At 34.4% G+C, this 18,258-nt stretch overlaps 1 protein-coding gene across 1 annotated transcript; it reads right to left on the minus strand.

Annotated features, from left to right (window-relative positions):
• Window positions 1–9,104: 9,104 nt before the first annotated feature.
• On the minus strand, window positions 9,105–17,441 carry LOC148951610 (uncharacterized). The gene is made up of 2 exons (XM_089090371.1): window positions 17,366–17,441; window positions 9,105–9,775 (listed from the first exon to the last, which is right to left on the minus strand). Exon 2 carries the CDS (start codon window positions 9,773–9,775, stop codon window positions 9,233–9,235), a length of 543 nt encoding a protein of 180 aa, XP_088946497.1. The 5' UTR covers window positions 17,366–17,441; the 3' UTR covers window positions 9,105–9,232.
• Window positions 17,442–18,258: the final 817 nt, after the last annotated feature.

Genomic DNA, 18,258 nt, shown 5'->3' on the forward strand with positions numbered 1-18,258 from the left:
GAAAAGAAAGCGTAGGGGGGGGGGGGCGGTGGTTGCTCTCTGATCACTTTTGACTCTTAAATTGGGGATCTAAAACTTTCAATTTCTAATCAAATGAGCCTCCTCAACTATTTATGTGACCACCTCTTCCATAAAAACCAAATATACTCCCGGGTAATAACTTACAACCCATACCTCCGGATTCTGTGGGGCTAAGTCAACCCCGGAGGCTTTGTTATATGATCTTTGGGCAATTTTGAGCAAAATGGCTATTTTAAACTTTTGATCAGACGTAGTTTTGGAAAAAAGAGTGATGGGGAGGAGTAGTTGCCCTTTGATCCCTTTTGACTCCTAAAAAGGAGCTAGAACTTTCAATTTCCAATCAGATAAGCCTCCTATAATGTTTATGCGCTCAACCCGTCCATAAAAATCTTATATGCACCTTTGGATAACTAACAACACTTTCCCGGGGCTCTGGGGGAAATTTTCACGACGTATTCGGACACAGTTCATTAGATTATTAGTAGTGTGACACCTAGTGCGACTGAACTTGATCAGTTTCAATCGGACCAAAAGCTGTATGCAATATTGAACTAGATCGTATAAAACGACCAGAAACAGTTATGTTTTTATACAGAAATTACATAATTTATTCTGTAATACAGAAAGGTATCTCATTTGTATAAAAAATACCTGAGCAAACACGTCAAGATATATTCAACCTTCAGAAGTCATTTGATTTAAGTACACTCAAAGGGTTGAAATTTTAATTATTTATGAACTAAAGGTAAGTCCGAGGGAATGGTGACTCCCATGCCGCATAATATAAATGTCAGAATATGACTAGAATGTATTCAACCTTTCAAAAGTCGATTGACCTAGCTTCACTTCTTGGCTGTGGTCGCTATAATACACAAGTACCTAATGAGGAATGTAAGCAATATAAAATATTGTTTAGTATTAGAGTATGCATAAAGTCGAAACTAATAAAGTCGTAGGCGCTAAAAAAAGAACTCTAATATAGAAATCCAGAACAATCCTTAGAAATCCCGTACAATCCTTTGAAATCAAGTTGTGAGGTGGTTATGAATTTGAACCACCAATGACCCCAAAATCCTCTCCCCCTAACCTGTTGGCTCCTCCCCCCATTTATCATACTTTTGTTTGAAGTTTAATTATTTTAACTTTTATTTTTTATATTTTTTAAACACACATTTTTCCAACATTTTTTACGTGCCTTAAAATGACATGAAATTTACTTAAGAAAAAAATTTTCACATTTAATATTTTCGAAATAAAAAACGAGAATAATATAGATATGTTAATCGTGATGTTTACTATTAGAAAAGTAATGTTTGTAGTAGCACTTTTTTTTACTTGGAATTTTTTGGACTTGGAAAATTATTCAACTTTTTTTTATTATTTTTTTATTTATGCGACTGTATTAGTGGTATCTATGACTACTCATCGACACTACATAATTTATTATATATTTTCAAACAGTATTTTCGTACATTGGAACGATTAAAACTTGCTTCATATTAAAAAAAATGAAGATGACATTCGTTTGTCCTGATATTGATTGCTATGTCGCCACTCTTGGTCAGAGACCAAAAGCTCGTGGAATGGAAAATTACAAAGGTCAATCATCAATAACGGGCTAAGGTCTTGGCAGTTGGTTTACAAAGATGTGGGAAAACCTTAGTGAAGACCTTGTTACTACAACCAGGATATTTTTCAACTTTTTTTATAAATGTCTTAAAATGAAATGAAATATGTATAAAACAAAAAAAAATTCATACTTAATATTTTTGAAATACAATATAAGAATGATATAGATATGTTAGTCGCGATCTTTACTATTAGAAAAATAATGTTTCTAGCAACACTTTTCTTTTTTTTCTGACATCAATTGTACTCTATGGTTGTTCATAAGCACTACTCGACTGTCCAAGTGGTACTCTATGGCTGGTAATTGACAATACCTAGTTTGTTGTATGTATTAAATCAGTGATTTTCGTACAAAAAAAGGATAAACACATGCATAATATTTTTAAAAACGGTGAAAATTAAATATTCGAAGAAAGCGTCTGCACATGATAAAATAATCGTTGCGTTGAATGCTGACAAGGATAAATACTTGAACTCTGAGATAAGCGAAAATGGAGTTCTTATTGGGAATGTATGCGTGCGTTGTCATGACAGAGAGAGTTTAGGTTTCTTTGGACTACTGAAACCATTCGACATTGTTAATGGTGGATACATAAGATTATCATTTCTAGAGATGATAGTGCTCAAGGAGAATGCAAATACAAGAATAAATGGCGAAGAAGAGGCACGGCTTCATGTTAGTTTTAGTGGTAACATGCTACCAGCTTATAAAACTTATCATAACCGTTCTGGTATTAGCATTCAAATGAAAGCAAAGAGAAAAAGAAAGGCCTACTGATGCACTAATGCCGCTAACCATATCTTGTCAACGTGCCAGAACTGTTACCTGTGTAAAAATAATGCAAAAATTGACAGTGAAATTACTGGTAAAATAAAAAGGGCATTGGCAGACAATATCATTAATGAATATATAGATGAATTGATGGAAAATAAAGCGCATGTCAATATTATTACTACCATTGATCATATACAAACACATATAGTAAATGAAGCCACTAATACCAATGATGAAACGCATAGGGAACCTATAGCCACAGTAAACATTGTAAATGACTCAAAATGGATTAATGATGATTTTCCTGGTTACGAACTAAGAGAAGACAATAGCTAAACTATCAAGAGAGAACATTATGAATTATTTTATGAAACAGATTTAAAATGTCCAAAGTTGTTCCTTGATATTAATAATGTATAATAATGTATGAAACATATTTTTATGTTAATATTCTACAGGTCGCAATTTTAATAGAAATATTTTATGCATTACTTTGTTATGCTCCCAATTATTTTTAGGGTTCGCTAGCAAGTCAAACGTTTAGAATGTTAATTAAAAAGTCAATGATGTAAGAAAAGGAATTTTCAGAGACATAGATAATATTAGCAGGCTCATAGGGGGTATACTAGAATCCGATATATATTAACAGGGCTTTTACCACAGTTTGAGAGAGATGAAGGGAATTCTTTTTAGAGCTAGAGATATATCAAGTGGGAATTTATCAAGTATTGCTTTGTATTAGGTTATACATAAGTTGACATTAATAAAGTCATATATATTTCAAGCAATGTTAAAAAAGTAATGTAAGGGAAAGAATAAAATAAAGCCTTTTTGAAAAGTATTACTTAGTATTAGTGTATGCACAAATTTAGCATTAATAAAGTCATATACATTTTAAGAGACGATACAATAGCACTGTGACGGAAATGATAGACCAATTCCTTTTTGAAAGGTATTGTTTACTAATGGGGTATATATAAAGTTAATATTAATCAAATCGTATATATTTTGAGTGATGATACGACAGCTCATATGAGGGAAATCAAAGAACAAAGCCTTTTGGAAAGCATAGCTTAGTATTAGGTATACATAAAGTTCAAATTAATAAAGTCATATATATTTTAAGTGATGACACGACAGGCCTATGAAGAAAATGATAGTATAATGCCTTTTGAAAAGCATTGTTTAGTATTGGGGTATGTAAAAACTCGAAATTTATAAAGTCATATATATTTTAAGTGGTGATACGACAGGCCTATGTAGAAAATGATAGAATAATGCCTTATGAAAAGTATTATTTAGTACTTGGGTATGTATAACGTCGTAATTAATAAAATCTTATATATTTTTAGCGATGATACAACAGCTCATATGAGGGAAATTTTGGAATAATGTGGTTTGAAAAGTATTGCTTAGTATTGGGTATACGTAAAGTTGAAATTAATAAAGTCATATATATATTTTAAGCGATGATATGACTTTTTTAATAATAATAAAAAAGTCCAAGAAATTCCAAGTCAGAAAAAAAGAAAAGTAGTACTACAAACATTATTTTTCTAATAATAAAAATCACGAGAAACATATCTATATCATTTTCATTTAATATCTCAAAAATATTAAATGTGAATTTTTTTTCTGTTTTAAGCATATTTCATGTCATTTTAAGACATATAAAAAAGTTCAAAATATCCTGGTTTTAACAATAAGGTCTCCACTAAGGCGTTCCCACATCTTTGCAAACCAACTGCCAACACCATAGCCCGTTATTGATGAATGACCTTTGTAAAAGTCCATTCCATGATCTTTTGGTCTTGGACCAGGAGTAGCTACATAGCAATCAATATCACAACAAACGAATGCCATCTTCATTTTTTTTAATATGATTCAAGTGTTTACCCTTCCAATGTACAAAACTACTTATTGAAAATATATAATAAACTATTTATTGTTGACGAGTAGCCATAGAGTACCAGTAATACAGTCGCATAAATAAAAAACAAAAAAAGTTGAATAATTTTTCAATTCCAAAAAATTCGAAGTCAGAAAAAAATTGCTACTACAAACATAATTCTATATGTTTGTGTACATGTCAATATACAGATATGCAAAAAAAGTTGGCAAATGTCTTGGTTGTAGTAACAAGGTCTCTACTAAGACGTTCCCACATCTTTACAAACTAATTGCCAAGACAATATTCCTTTACTGATGAATGACTTTTGTAATAGTCCATTCCATGAGCCTTTGGTCTTTGATCAAGAGTAGCAAAATAGCAATCAATATCAGGACAAAAGAATGCCATCTTCACTCTTTTTAATGTGATGCAAGTGCTTATCTTTCCAATGCACAAAAAAATATTGATTGAAAATATATTATAAACTATGTAATGTTGATAAGCAGCCATAGAGTACCACTGGTACAGCCACATAAAAGAAGTTGAATAATTTCCAAGTGCAAAAAAGTTCATTAAAAAAGTGTTACTACGAATATTATTTTTCTAATAGTAAGAAAACGACCAGCATTTCTATATCATTCTCATTTTTTGTTTCGAAAATATTAAACGTGAATTTTTTTGAAGTATATGTCATGTCAGTTTAAGACATGTAAAAAAAAGTTGAAAAATTTCTGTTTAAAAAAATATGAAAAATAAAAGTAAAAAAATAAACTTCAAAAAAGTATGAAAAAAATGGAGAGAGGGGCCAAAAAGGTGGGGGGAGGGGGTATTGGGTCCCTTGATGGTTGGGTTTTTTGGTGGCTCAAATCCATGACCACCTCACTACTTTATTTCTAAGGATTGTACTGGATATCTAAGGATTGTTCTGGATTTCTATATTAAAATTCTTTTCTTGGCTTCTACGACTTTATTATGTTCAACTTTATGCATACTCAAATACTAAGCAATATTTTATATTGCCTACACTCCACATTTGATACCTGTGTATTATAGCGACCACAGCCAAGAAGTGAAGCTGGGTCGATCGACTTGTGAAAGGTTGAATATATTCTAATCATATTCTGACATCTATATAATGTGGCGTGGGAGTCACCATTCCCTAAGACTTTCCTTTAGTTGATAAGCAATAAAAATCTCAACTCTGACTTTTCTAGTTCTGTGAGAATCCATCATGGGGCCTCCTTCATCACCCTATTTCAAACCCTCCCCATCCAAAAACAAAACTATTGACGATATTTTATTTTGAACTTATGAGGTTGGCCCCTGGCCTCTATAACCTGGACCCCCCCCCCAAAAAAAAAAACACTTAATAAAATTATATTCCAAAAGTTTTTTGAGGAGACCCCTGGCCTTCCTTGGCCCGACCACCGCCCGCCAAAAAAAATATTGACGACATTTTATATCAAAACTTATGGGAGCTGACCCCTGGCCCTCTATGGCCTGACATCCCCAAATAAAAATTATTAACGATATTTTTTTTAAAACTTATGGGAGCTGAACCCTGACTCTCCTTGGTAAGACCCCCCCCCCAAAAAAAAAAATATTTGATTCCAGAACTTATGGGACCTAACACCTAGCCCTCCATGGCTATATATATATATATATATATATATATATATATATATATATATATATATATATATATATATATATATATATATATTAACGATATTTTATTCCAGAACTTATGGGAGCTGACCGTGGGCCTTCCATGGCCCAATCCCATAGTGAGTAATGTAAAATTTTAAATTGGATAAACCTGCTTTAGTATTACTCGAAATGAAGTACAAATAAACCATAATATGAACTTCGGAATTCTGGTTACTTCTCTCTAAACGACCTTGAATTTCTAGTTATGGTACAAATTCTAAGGTCAGTCTGTAGTGCTAATATTATCAAAATGACTTCCCTTCGGACTTGTCTATAAACTAATCATGAAATGTTCTTTTCAAACAGTTCGTGGTAACGAACTGTAAGTAAGGAGCGACCCGGTTCAATGGTAACCGAAATCCTAGAAAACGGGTTTTTGATACCAATAGATACATCAAAAGAATCAGATTTCAATGCTGATTTCAAATATATAGCTTTCATCAAGTTTAGTGCTACCCATCAAAAGTTACGCGCCTGCTAAAATTTGGCAGATTTTCAAAAAAAGGGGGAAAGACCCCCTAAAAGTTATAGAACCTTAATGAAGATCACACCATCATATCAGCGTATCAGAGAACCATACTGTAGAGGTTTCAAGCTCCTATCTGCAAAAATGTGGAATTTTGTATTTTTTGCCAGAAGAAAGATCATGGAAGCGTGTTTATTTGTTTTTTTTTCCCCAGCGGTGATTGTATTGACCCAGTGGTCCTAGAATATCGCGAGAGGGCCCATTGGAAAGGAACTCAAAATTCTAGTACCTTTTATAAGTGACCAAAAATATTGGAGGGCAACTAGGCTCCCTCCCACGCTAATTTTTTTCCCAAAGTCACCCGATCAAGATTTTGAGATAGCCATTTTGTTCATCATGGTCGAAAATATGATAACTATGTCTTTTAGGATGACTTAATCCCCCGAAGTCCCCGGGGGAGGGCTAAAAGTTATGAACTTATACCCAATGTTAACATATAGTATTGGTTATTGGGAAGTATACAGACGTTTTCAGGAGGGTTTTTTCTGGTAGTGGGGGGGGGGTCGGGGTTTACGTTAGAGGATCTGTCCATGAATGAAGTTTTCATGGGGGAACGGAAATTGCCATGAAGGGGGTGCCGGACTTGCCAGCATTATTTATTGGTTATTGGGAAGTATACAGACATTTTCAGGAAGGATTTTTTTCTGGAGGGTGGGGCTGGAGGAAGGGGTTACTCGGAAGAATCTTTCCATGGAGGATGTTTTTTTGGCGTAGGGGACATTTCTATGTAGGGGGCGCCGGATTTCCAAGCATTATTTAAAAAACGATCAGAAATTAAATTAAAAAAACAAGTTTTTTTCTACTGAAAATAAGAAGCAACATTAGAACTTAAAACGAACAGAAATTATAACGTATATGAGGGGGTTCTCCCCCAAGTCAATACCTCGCTCTTTACGCTACAGTTTTCTTTAGTGCTTTCAAAAGAGCTATCTATTCTAACTAAACGGTCTTTTTGATTCAGGGGTTTGTGAATTAAATTTTTTTTTTAACTTTTAACGTAAAGAGCGTGGTATTTACTAAGGGGAGAACCCCCTCATATACATAATAGGCTAACATATACGAAATAAAAAAAAACAATAAAAAAACAAGCGATACGGCTCAATAGTGATCGAAACTTTTAAAAACGGAATTTTGATGTCAATAAATGCATCAAAAGAATGGGTTAATAATGCTGATTCTAAATATATAAATTTTATTAAGATTAGTATTACTCATCAAAGGCTACGAGCCTGAGAAAATTTACCCGATTTTTTAAAGAGGGGGAAAACATCCCCTACAAGTGAAAGAATTTTAATGAAAATCAAACCGTCAGATTCAGCGTATCAGAAAACTCTATTACTTAGGTTTCAAGCTCATATCTGCAAAAATCTGCTACTTTGTATTTTTTGCCAGAAGAAAAATATACGAATATAGAAGTTAGTTACGTAAGTTGATTTGTAAATTACGTCATAACCAAATTTAGAGACATCCATTTAGCAAAAGAAAAGTAAAATTTTACGCAAATTTTGTTTACTTATTCAATTCAAAATAAAAGCTGCATTAACTAAAAAACGATCAGAAATTAAATAAAAAAAACAAGTTTTTTAAACTGAAAGTAAGGAGCGATATTAAAACTTAAAACGAACAGAAATTATTCCGTATATGAAAGGGGCTGTCCCCTCCTTAACGCCTCGCTCTTTACGCTAAAGTTTGACTCTGTCTCATAACTTTTTTTTTTTTAAACAATAAAAAACTTTAGCGCAAAGAGCGAAGCGTTGAGGAGGGGACAGCCCCTTTCATATACGGAATAAGTTCTGTTCGTTTAAGTTTTAATATCGCTCCTTACTTTCAGTTTAAAAAAATTGTTTTTTTTATTTAATCAGAACCAAAACGTGATCCAATCATTGGACTGAGGCCATTTTGCAGAAATAATACCAAATTTGAAGCTTTAATTTTTGGTTGTTTTATGTTTCAACTTCGCTCTACTTGCCTCAGAAAAACTGTGTTTTTTTTTAATTAACAACGAACCAGATACATATGAAGATTTTATATGGGGTGAGCACTATATTCGGGAAAGTATAGTTTTCTCGCAATTCGCTGTTTTTTTTTGTCTTGACGAAAACTGCCTAACCCAAAATAAATGTCGGCCTATATTCCTTATTCTTTAGTGGGAGGGGGTAGTTTGGAAACTAATACAAAAAGCACAAAAAATCACCTTAAAATCACGACATTTCTTGTGAGTCCAGGACTCCTAGAAGCACATACGGAGGATTTTTTCAGGGGGGGGGCGGTCAATAAAAACGAGTTTTATTTGCTAATTTGACAGGAGTTTCCCAGAAATTCCTGAAAATTTAAGATGTGGGGGGTTCCGAGCCCTAAGGAGTGCACCTGTGTACATCTGCCTCAAGTACATGCCTATAATTATAATAATTTATTCAAACGCTCAATACAAAGTGGAATGAACAAGGAGTTTACCACAGACATGACATTATTTATATGAACTTTAAAAGGAAAAACATTTTCACAGAAGTTTACACTATTTTCTTTACAATATTTTCACAGTCCTTGCGAAATCCATCCATTATCTGGTCCAGATAAATTAATGATTTTGGTTTATCTTCAAAGAGAAGTTCAATATAAATTGTAGCTGAGTCGAAGAGGCTATGTTGCGACCAATTCTATACTTTAGCAAGGCCGAAGTTTATTGAGTTAGTTGTGTATTGTTTTCGCCCACAGGATAATTGGAATTCGCACCATTTTCGACAGCATCTACATCACCCAAAGTTAAGTCTGGAACCATGGACGTCCAATTTATATTATTCACAGGTTTAGAATCTACTTGCCTTTTGTACTTGTCAATGTAATTCTGAATTACTTGGTCTTCCAAAAACAGAAGTTTTGGTCCATCGCAACAGTCCATGGTAAGGTCAGATGCAAATGCAGCTGCCACACCCGCAATAATAACGATGACGAGGACCACCACTGCTGATGCCACAATAACTAGTGGTATAAACACTGATTTATATGGCTTTAAGATACCAGGTATAGGTAAAATTCCACCGCCTCGGCGAATCAAATCTTTTTCTTCGTCAGTGAATTTTGGTGGATTTTGGAATGTTAAGAGAGGGAAATGGCTTATTTGATTATCGAGGATTTTTCCTTCATTTACAGGAGCTGGTAAGGGTGAAATGCCATTTTGGGATGGTGTAGCTCCAAGACCCGCTCCAAGAAATGTCTCCATCATCTACAAATAAAGAATAAAAATTAAGTCGTAGGCCTAGTCTTACATGTTTTCGTTGTACTAAATATCATGACGAACAAAATACGGATGAGGAGCACGCACCGTATTTGCGAAAGCATTGATTTTTCAATCTATTACTGTAGTTTCCTTACAATTTACACATTTTTTCCTGTTTTGGTAAATTTTGTCGAATCCAAAACAAACGAATTCTCGATTCTTGGGGGGAGGAGGTTCAAGCTAATATGAATAGCACAAGATATGTAAGTAATATGAAACTAATAGATAACTTAGGGGAAAATATTAATATTATGATTTTTTGCGAGTCATGAGCCTCTAGTGTCAGACACGTATGTAGGAAACTTATTTACTGGGGGGGGGTGTAATAAAGAAAAAACAAGCTAAATTTGACAAATTGAGCAAGAAGTGCCAAGAACTTTGCAATAAACTACGATTGGGGCCTTGTCCCCGAGAAGTCATCTTCTACTTGCGTTCCTGTCTAGGGCTCACACCTATATTAATACTAAATTACTGAAATTACCTCTAGAAAATGGACTTGTTTTCATTCTATGATCTCTACTTTTCATGTAAAGATATTAATTTCCCTTGTGAAGTTGATATAACAATTATTGATTTATTTCAAAATTTATTCAATTTCCCAAAAGGATTTCCTGAAGAGATTTACACAAAAGAACTGGATTCTTAGGCCATTATGAACTGGATTAATTGGCGAAAAAGGCCTGTTGGCGAAAGGAACAATGAGCAAACTATGGGAACCAAAAAAAAACAATGAATTGACAAATTCGAAGGCCTGTTGATAATGTGGCAAAAAAGGCGATGGGCGAAAAAGCCCATTATAAGACCTGGATTATAAAACCTAAGTAGACTCTAACTTTGGTTGCCGTGAGACAGCTTCCTGGCCCCATTTTCAAAGAAATTCAAGCTTTCCCTTTGCTGCTTTCTAAGTAGGCCTAGTGATATTAGAAATTTTGCCCGTGGCAAGACTTTAGAACCAAGATAGATAGATTTCTCTTTTCAGTACTGATCAATACTCAAGCTTTAGGATCCCTTTGCAAGTTACGACGATGCCCCCACTGCATTCCCACCATATAAGAATCAAGGAGTTTTATTTTTTTAAAGAATTTTCTGAGGGAAATTTTTACCATGGATTGATTTTACGTTAAATTTGCATCTGGCACAATAATTTAGCTAGGATGAAAGTGAATACATCATTTGATGCCTTTTTTATGCTCATTCATAATTCAATAATCGCTTATGTCGCAAATTGCATCTTGAGTCCTTAAAGGGGCCCGAAGGTATTTTTATATGAATTGTGAAAGAGCATGAAAAAAAACCTTCAAATAATGTTTTCACTTTCATCCTAGCTAAATTATATGGTCCACTGTAAAGTTACCATGAAGTTTACCCACTCCACCTCCCTAATGTGCAAATATATACCCTGAATTGTCGGCGGCAAAGTTTCGAATTGCAAAAGGCAGCGCTATTTTTGTCGACGGCATTTGAAAAACTTGAAACGCTAGCAAAACGGTTTATATTTGTGTTGCCCAATAAATGAGGTTTGGATTGTTATAACTAAGTATTTTTGGAATATATTACTCTTGAACAACTTATTTATAAACTAGTGATGTTTTTAACAACTTTTCAATAACTTAATTGCTGTTGATAACTTCTTTGTGTGGTTAAAAAAATGAAATACCTTTGGGGCCCCTTTAAGTGCTTAAGATGCTATTTGCGACAGAAGCGATTATTGAATTATAAAAGAGTATCAAAAAAGGCATCAAATGATGTTTTCACTTTCATCCTAGCTAATTTATTGTGTAACCTGCAAATTTACCTTTTACAACATTATGGATTAATTGGGGCAAAATATGGCAAACAAAATTTCTTCGCTAAGTCTTAGCTGAACTTTCGTATGTGACAACCACTGTACATAAATTTAGACAACATAATAAAGCCGTTTTTTCACTGATCAATGTGCTTTTTTTCACTGCCGTTTTTTCACTGATCAATGTGCTATGATCTTACATCATTTGTCAGAAAACGCTTAAAAGTGAAATCTTTGAACTAAGATCTTACATCTTTGGTCGTCTTTATGCAAACATCTTTCATCATTCTGCTCTGATCAGTGGTCTGAGAACAATGATGAGTAGATCATAAAACTTCTCTCATCATTGTTTTATATGGCAGAACAGTGGCGGTCTTCACACTTTTTGCTAACATCAGTGAGCTGTAAGATCTTAGAACAAAGATGAGTTAAAAAACGATAATCTTTGCAGAAAGATATTAGATGTAAGATCTTAGTGCTAAAAAACGGGCCTAATCATTCCCTATCTCAACCATTAGACAAAGCTGGACCGATATGCAACTGATCCGGAGAACATTAAACAAGTAGTGGAAACACTATATTTATCAATACGCAAGAAAACAATTGCGCCAATTGTACAGTTTTCTCCCGAGGCCATGAGGATCTTTCATAGCGTTAGCCACAAAATTTAATTCTTTTTGTGCACCTTGGGAAAATCCAAGAGGATTCCAGTCCTTCAAACTGAGAATTGTTGCAAGTCCTTGAAATGCCAAATAACGGTGCTAGCTCTAAAGGTGGAGAAGAAAGGGGCAGAAATAGGCATTATAAAATTTTGTTAGCTACCGTTTAAATCCTAATCAAAGACAATTTTCTTACAAAACAGATCTAATTATCCCAAGATAGCTAAAACGAGAACTGAATGTAGAGAATCAAATAAAAAAAAACCAAAAAACTCAACCCCCTCCCTTTTTCCAAAAAAGAAAATCCTAGAAATGTGCACGATAATTAAGCCACAGCATATTATACAAGCAAGGCCATTGATGGATTTAGTAAAGGGCCATACCCCTCCCTCTGACTCCAAACATGCCCTGGAGAAAAAAAGTTTGATTAGCAACTGACAATAAACTTGGCTACTTGAAGGAGTAAATAATTTTAAATACTCTTAACACAATTCTGAAATATTCCAATTTTTATACCAAACTCGCACGTAGCCTGAAACTGGAAAGAAAATGAAAAGAATCGTGAGGGTTAAGTTAATGAGTCATAAAAAAGCTTTCTGAAGAGAAGTTTTACGTAATTTGCAAATTCGTGGCAGAATATTTACAACAATAATAACAACAAGCATTACTTAATATTCTTCTTATAATACAAATACATTTTTTTATGTCCTTCAATTTTCTGAAAACTGACTAAGGATTTCACGAAAAACAGTTCTTAACAGACGTTTGGTATTTTATTGGATAGGGCTGTTCCAGCAGTTACTAGAAGAAAAGCAAAGGTCTTACATCAAATTTCGAAGGTAATTCTTATAGCCCAAAAAAAGAGTATAAAAGAGGAAAAATTCAAGGGAATATTTTTCCTTACCAAGAAGAAAACAGTTTTGAAGCTGCATGGCCCAGTATTACTATCTAAAACCACAGACTATTGTGAAACCTAATGGATAATCTGTGTAAAACGATTAGGTTGCCCCTTTTGTGGTATAACGTTTTGTGGCAAATTTCAAATAGTCCCGCCACTTGTGGATCCCTCTCCCACTATTTTTGGAATTCTGGCTATTTCTCTGTTGCAAGGATGATTAGAAGTTAGCACTAGAAATGTCTGTATTTGCTAAAATTTAACCAAAACCCTCCTTTTAGAAATCATGGATAGGACATTCAGTTAAGTCATGCCTGTGAGATGGGACAGTAGCGAACCACTTCGCCGAACCACATTTCTTTCTGCTTTCTCAATTATGAATAATACCAACTCGCACCATTATTCAGTGTGATAAGTATATACTGGACCGTTGATGGGAGCTTTTTATACGCACCAAGACTGTAGTAGCCAAATATTATTGAGTTTGATTATACTGTCTAAGTTTATCAACAGTGGTGACAACAAAGGGCACACTACCTTTCCATCACACAACGAAGGAGCTATGGGAATAAGGAATTTTCTTAAGACAGTGATTAAAGCACCGTAGATTAAAGTATATCAAACAGTTCGTGGTAACGAACTGTAAGTAAGGAGCGACCCGGCTCAATGGTAACCGAAACTCTAAAAACGGAATTTTGATACCAATAAATACATCAAAAGAATCGCATTTTAATTCTAATTTCAAATATATAAGTTTCATCAAGTTTAATCTTACATATCAAAAGTTACGCGCCTGAGAAAATTTGGCTGATTTTCGAAAAAAGGGGGAAAGACCCCCTAAAAATTATAGAACCTTAATGAAAATGCCACCCTCATATTCAGCGTATCAGAGAACCCTACTGTAGAGGTTTCAAGCTCCTATCTACAAAAATGTGGAATTTTTAATTTTTTGCCAGAAAGAAAGATCACGGATGCGTGTTTATTTGCTTTTTTTTGTTTTTTTCTTTTCCCCAGGGGTGATCGTATTGACCCAGTGGTCCTAGAATATCGTGGGAGGGCTCATTGGAACGGAAATTAAAAGTTCTAGTGCCATTTTTAAGTGACCAAAAAAATGGAGGGCAACTAGGCCCCCTCCCACGCTCATTTTTTTTCCCAAAGTCAACTGATCAAAATTTTGAGATAGCCATTTTTTTCACCATGGTCGAAAATGTGATAACTATGTCTTTTAGGATGACTTAATCCCACGAAGTCCCCGGGAGGAGGGCTGAAAGTTATGAACTTTACCCAATGTTAACATATAGCCTAGTATTGGTTATTGTGACCCGGCTCAATGGTAACCGAAACTCTAGAAAACGGTATTTTGATACAAATAGATACATCAAAAGAATTGGATTTTAATGCTGATTTCAAATATATAAGTTTCATCAAGTTTAATCCTACCCATCAAAAGTTGCGCGCCTGAGAAAATTTGGCTGATTTTCGAAAAAAGGGAGAAAGACCCCCTAAAAGTTATAGAACCTTAATGAAAATCACACCATCATATTCTGCGTATCAGAGAACCCTACTGTAGAGGTTTCAAGTTCCTATCTACAAAAATGTGGAATTTTGCATTTTTTGCCAGAAGAAAGATCACGGATGCGTGTTTATTTGGATTTTTTTTCCCAGGGGTGATCGTATAGACCCAGTGGTCCTAGAATATCGTGGGAGGGCTCATTGGAATGGAAATTAAAAGTTCTAGTGCCCTTTTTAAGTGACTAAAAAAATGGAGGGCAACTAGGCCTCCTCCCAGGCTCATTTTTTCCCAAAGTCACCTGATCAAAATTTTGAGATAGCCATTTTTTTCAGCATGTTTGAAAATGTTATCAGTATGTCTTTTAGGATGACTTAATCCCCCAAAGTTCCCGGGAGGAGGGCTGAAAGTTATGAACTTTACCCAATGTTAACATATAGTATTGGTTATTGGGAAGTAGGCTATACAGTACAGACGTTTTCAGGGGAGATTTTTCCTGGTAGTGGGGGGGGAGGTTATGTAGGAGGATCTTTCCATGAAGGAAGTTTTCACGGGGAAGGGACATTGCTATGAAGGGAACGCCGAACTTCCCAGCATTATTTAAAAAAAGATCAGAAATTAAATATAAAAAAACAAGTTTTTCAACTGCAACAGCAACAACATCAAAACTTTAAACGAACAGAAAATATTACATATATGATTGGGTTCACCCCCTAGTCAATACCTTACACTTTAAGCCATAGATTTTTTAGTACTTTCATAACATGTATTTATTCTAATTAACGGCCTTTGTGATTAAGCAGTCATTTTTAAAGAATTTGAACGAAAATTCGAACTTTCGCGTAAAGAGCGAGGTATTGACTAGGGGTGAACCCCCTAATATACGTATTAAAAATATATGAATATAGAAGTTCGCTACATAAGTTAATTCGTAAGTTACGTATATTTATTACTAATAAAAACGTTCATAAATAAATTTAAACAAGTTTCGAGAAAGCCATTTAGCCAAATAAAAGTAAATTAATATGAAAATTTTGTTTTAATTATTCATGTACTGTGAGCCAAGATCAAAACCTGCATTTATTCAAAAACGTTCAAAAATTAAATAAAAAAAAATAAGTTTTTTTTAACTGGAAGTAAGGAGCGACATTAAAACTTAAAACGAACAGAAATTATTCCGTATATGAAAGGGGTTGTCCCCTCCTCCATGCCTCACTCTTTACGCTAAAGTTTTACTTAAAAACAACTATATTTTTTAAAAAAAAAAAAAAACTTTAGCGAAAAGCGCGAGGCGTTGCAGAGGGGACAGCCCCTTTCATATACGGAATAATTTCTGTTCGTTTTAAGTTTTAATGTCGCTCCTTACTTTCAGTTAAAAAAATTTGTTTTTTTATTTAATTTTCCTTCCAAAACAAGAGATTTTACGACAGGCATGCGGCTGTAACTTACACTAAAGCACCAAACACTAATTTCTCTGGATTTGTTAGTCTCAGATCGCACTGAGCCAGAATTGCAATATTACTTAGATACGTTTTTGGAAAAGGATCTAGTATATTCGCTTGACAAATACGAAAATTGTCATTTTCCAAAAATTTCTAACGTGTTTTCAATCTAAAAAACCATGTGCACCGGATTTCATAAATGTAAATCAGCAGATGGATAGAGTGGAATCTCAGCTGTGGAATGATCAAAGTGTCGTGTTTTGTTGATATTAAATGAAAAACAAGTTTTTTTTTAACTGGAAGTAAGGAACTAAATTAAAACTTAAAGCGAACAGAAATTATCACGTATATAAGGGGGTCATCCTCTCCTCAATACCTTGCTCTTTGCGCTTAAGTTTGATTTTTTGTTCCAGTTATTTAAGAATGAATCCTGAATCACAAACGCCGTTAAAGTAGAATAATAAGCTCTTTTAAAAGTTTTGGATAAGCCTTTAACGTAAAGAGCGAGTTATTGAGAAGAAGGTGATTTCCCTCTTATACGTGAAAATTTCTGTTAGTTTTAAGTTTTAATGTTGCTCCTTACTTTCAATGGAAAAAACTTGTTTTTTTTATTTAATTTGATTGTTTTTAAATAATGCAGGGAAATCTGGCTCTCCCTCCATGGAGAATTCTCTTCCCCCATGAAAAATTATTCCCGGGAAATAAACTCCCACATACCTCCCGGCCCCCTCTACTAGAAAAATCCCCCTAAAAAACACATTTACTTCTATGGGGGATGCCCCTTTTTCTTATTAAAATGGTGATATTTTAAAAAAATTTGCTGCACAATTTCCAATATGAAATTAAGGTAAAATTCTAGTTTAAGGGCTTTTGTTGATCTTGGAAAGAAGTTGAGTGACCGAAGTTCCCAAGAATGGACCCAGAGCCTTAATGACCTTCTGGAAAAGTGTTTTGAGGTACCTATTCCCACTCTTTTATCTCAAAAGAGCAATGACCTATGGTGACCTTTTACAATCTTTCTGGTATAAAACTTATACCTTGCAAAATAGATCTTCTGTTCAAATAAGGCAAAAAAAAGTGTTTTGAGTTTTATACCTTTGCTCGACCACAATTTTTAAGGTTTCAAGTTCTAGAAACTGCGGGTATTATTCGGAAAACCTTCCGTACAGGTTCGAAGCCCCTCTCCCCGTCCCCAATCTACGCCCCGTGTATTTTATATAAGAAGAAACTAAGTCAAGACTTACCAACTTCTAAGTTTATAAAGCTGGTTATGTGCAACTATCAAAGCGGTTCACTAACAACTGGCAGGGTAGATCTCCCTTGGAAAGTTAATTTACTACTGCAATATCCGGAATCACAAATAATTATTTAAATTTTATTTATCTACTCAGCATGATTTAGAAGAGTTTGCTATATATTTTCATAGAAGAATTGATTAATGCAAATCAAGACAATTAATAGTGGTCTATTTTTACATTTGACCTATTTTGTGGTTCCGAATAAACATATTCATAGTTTCACCTGAGAGCCCATAATGTGTATTTGAAACATTAGTGATTACACAAAAAGAGTTATATTCCGTTTAGAAAGGGACTTACTGCTTTTTAGAATGTCAATTAGCGTTAGGATGTTGACCTGTGACTTGACCGTCATATGAGGTCATACTAGGTAGAGCCCGAATTTCCACTTAGACAGACATGACTGCACGTATGTCCAGCCCTTAGAGTGTGTGCAACAATTTCCCCAGGAGGTTGGTCATGTGTACCAGCTCTAGCGTAAAAACATCCCTCCCTGTTTATGTGGATGAATGAAAACTGAAAAAGATAATTTCTCAGAAGAAATCGATTGACAGGATGAAATTGTCTAAATCAAAGATTTTAGATATTCGCAAACGGTTGCATCAAAAATATATGAACAAAAAGTAAAGAGTATTTCCCCCCTCTAGGGTTTGATCATAGGCAGCGCAATACTGCTGCCTATATAAAGAGCGGCGTGGGCACAATATATTAATCTTTTTTGTCTCACCAAGACACTTCGTAGAAACTTTGGAAGAAGCTCGTTCGATAGAAAATTGAAAGTTCTAGTGCCGTTTTTAAGAGTCAAAGTGACTCAAGGGCAACCAGACCTCTCCCACGTA

Source organism: Artemia sp. Qi Xiang Cuo, chromosome 6, assembly GCF_049724085.1.
Source record: "Artemia sp. Qi Xiang Cuo chromosome 6, ASM4972408v1, whole genome shotgun sequence".
Classification (NCBI taxonomy): domain Eukaryota; kingdom Metazoa; phylum Arthropoda; class Branchiopoda; order Anostraca; family Artemiidae; genus Artemia; species Artemia sp. Qi Xiang Cuo.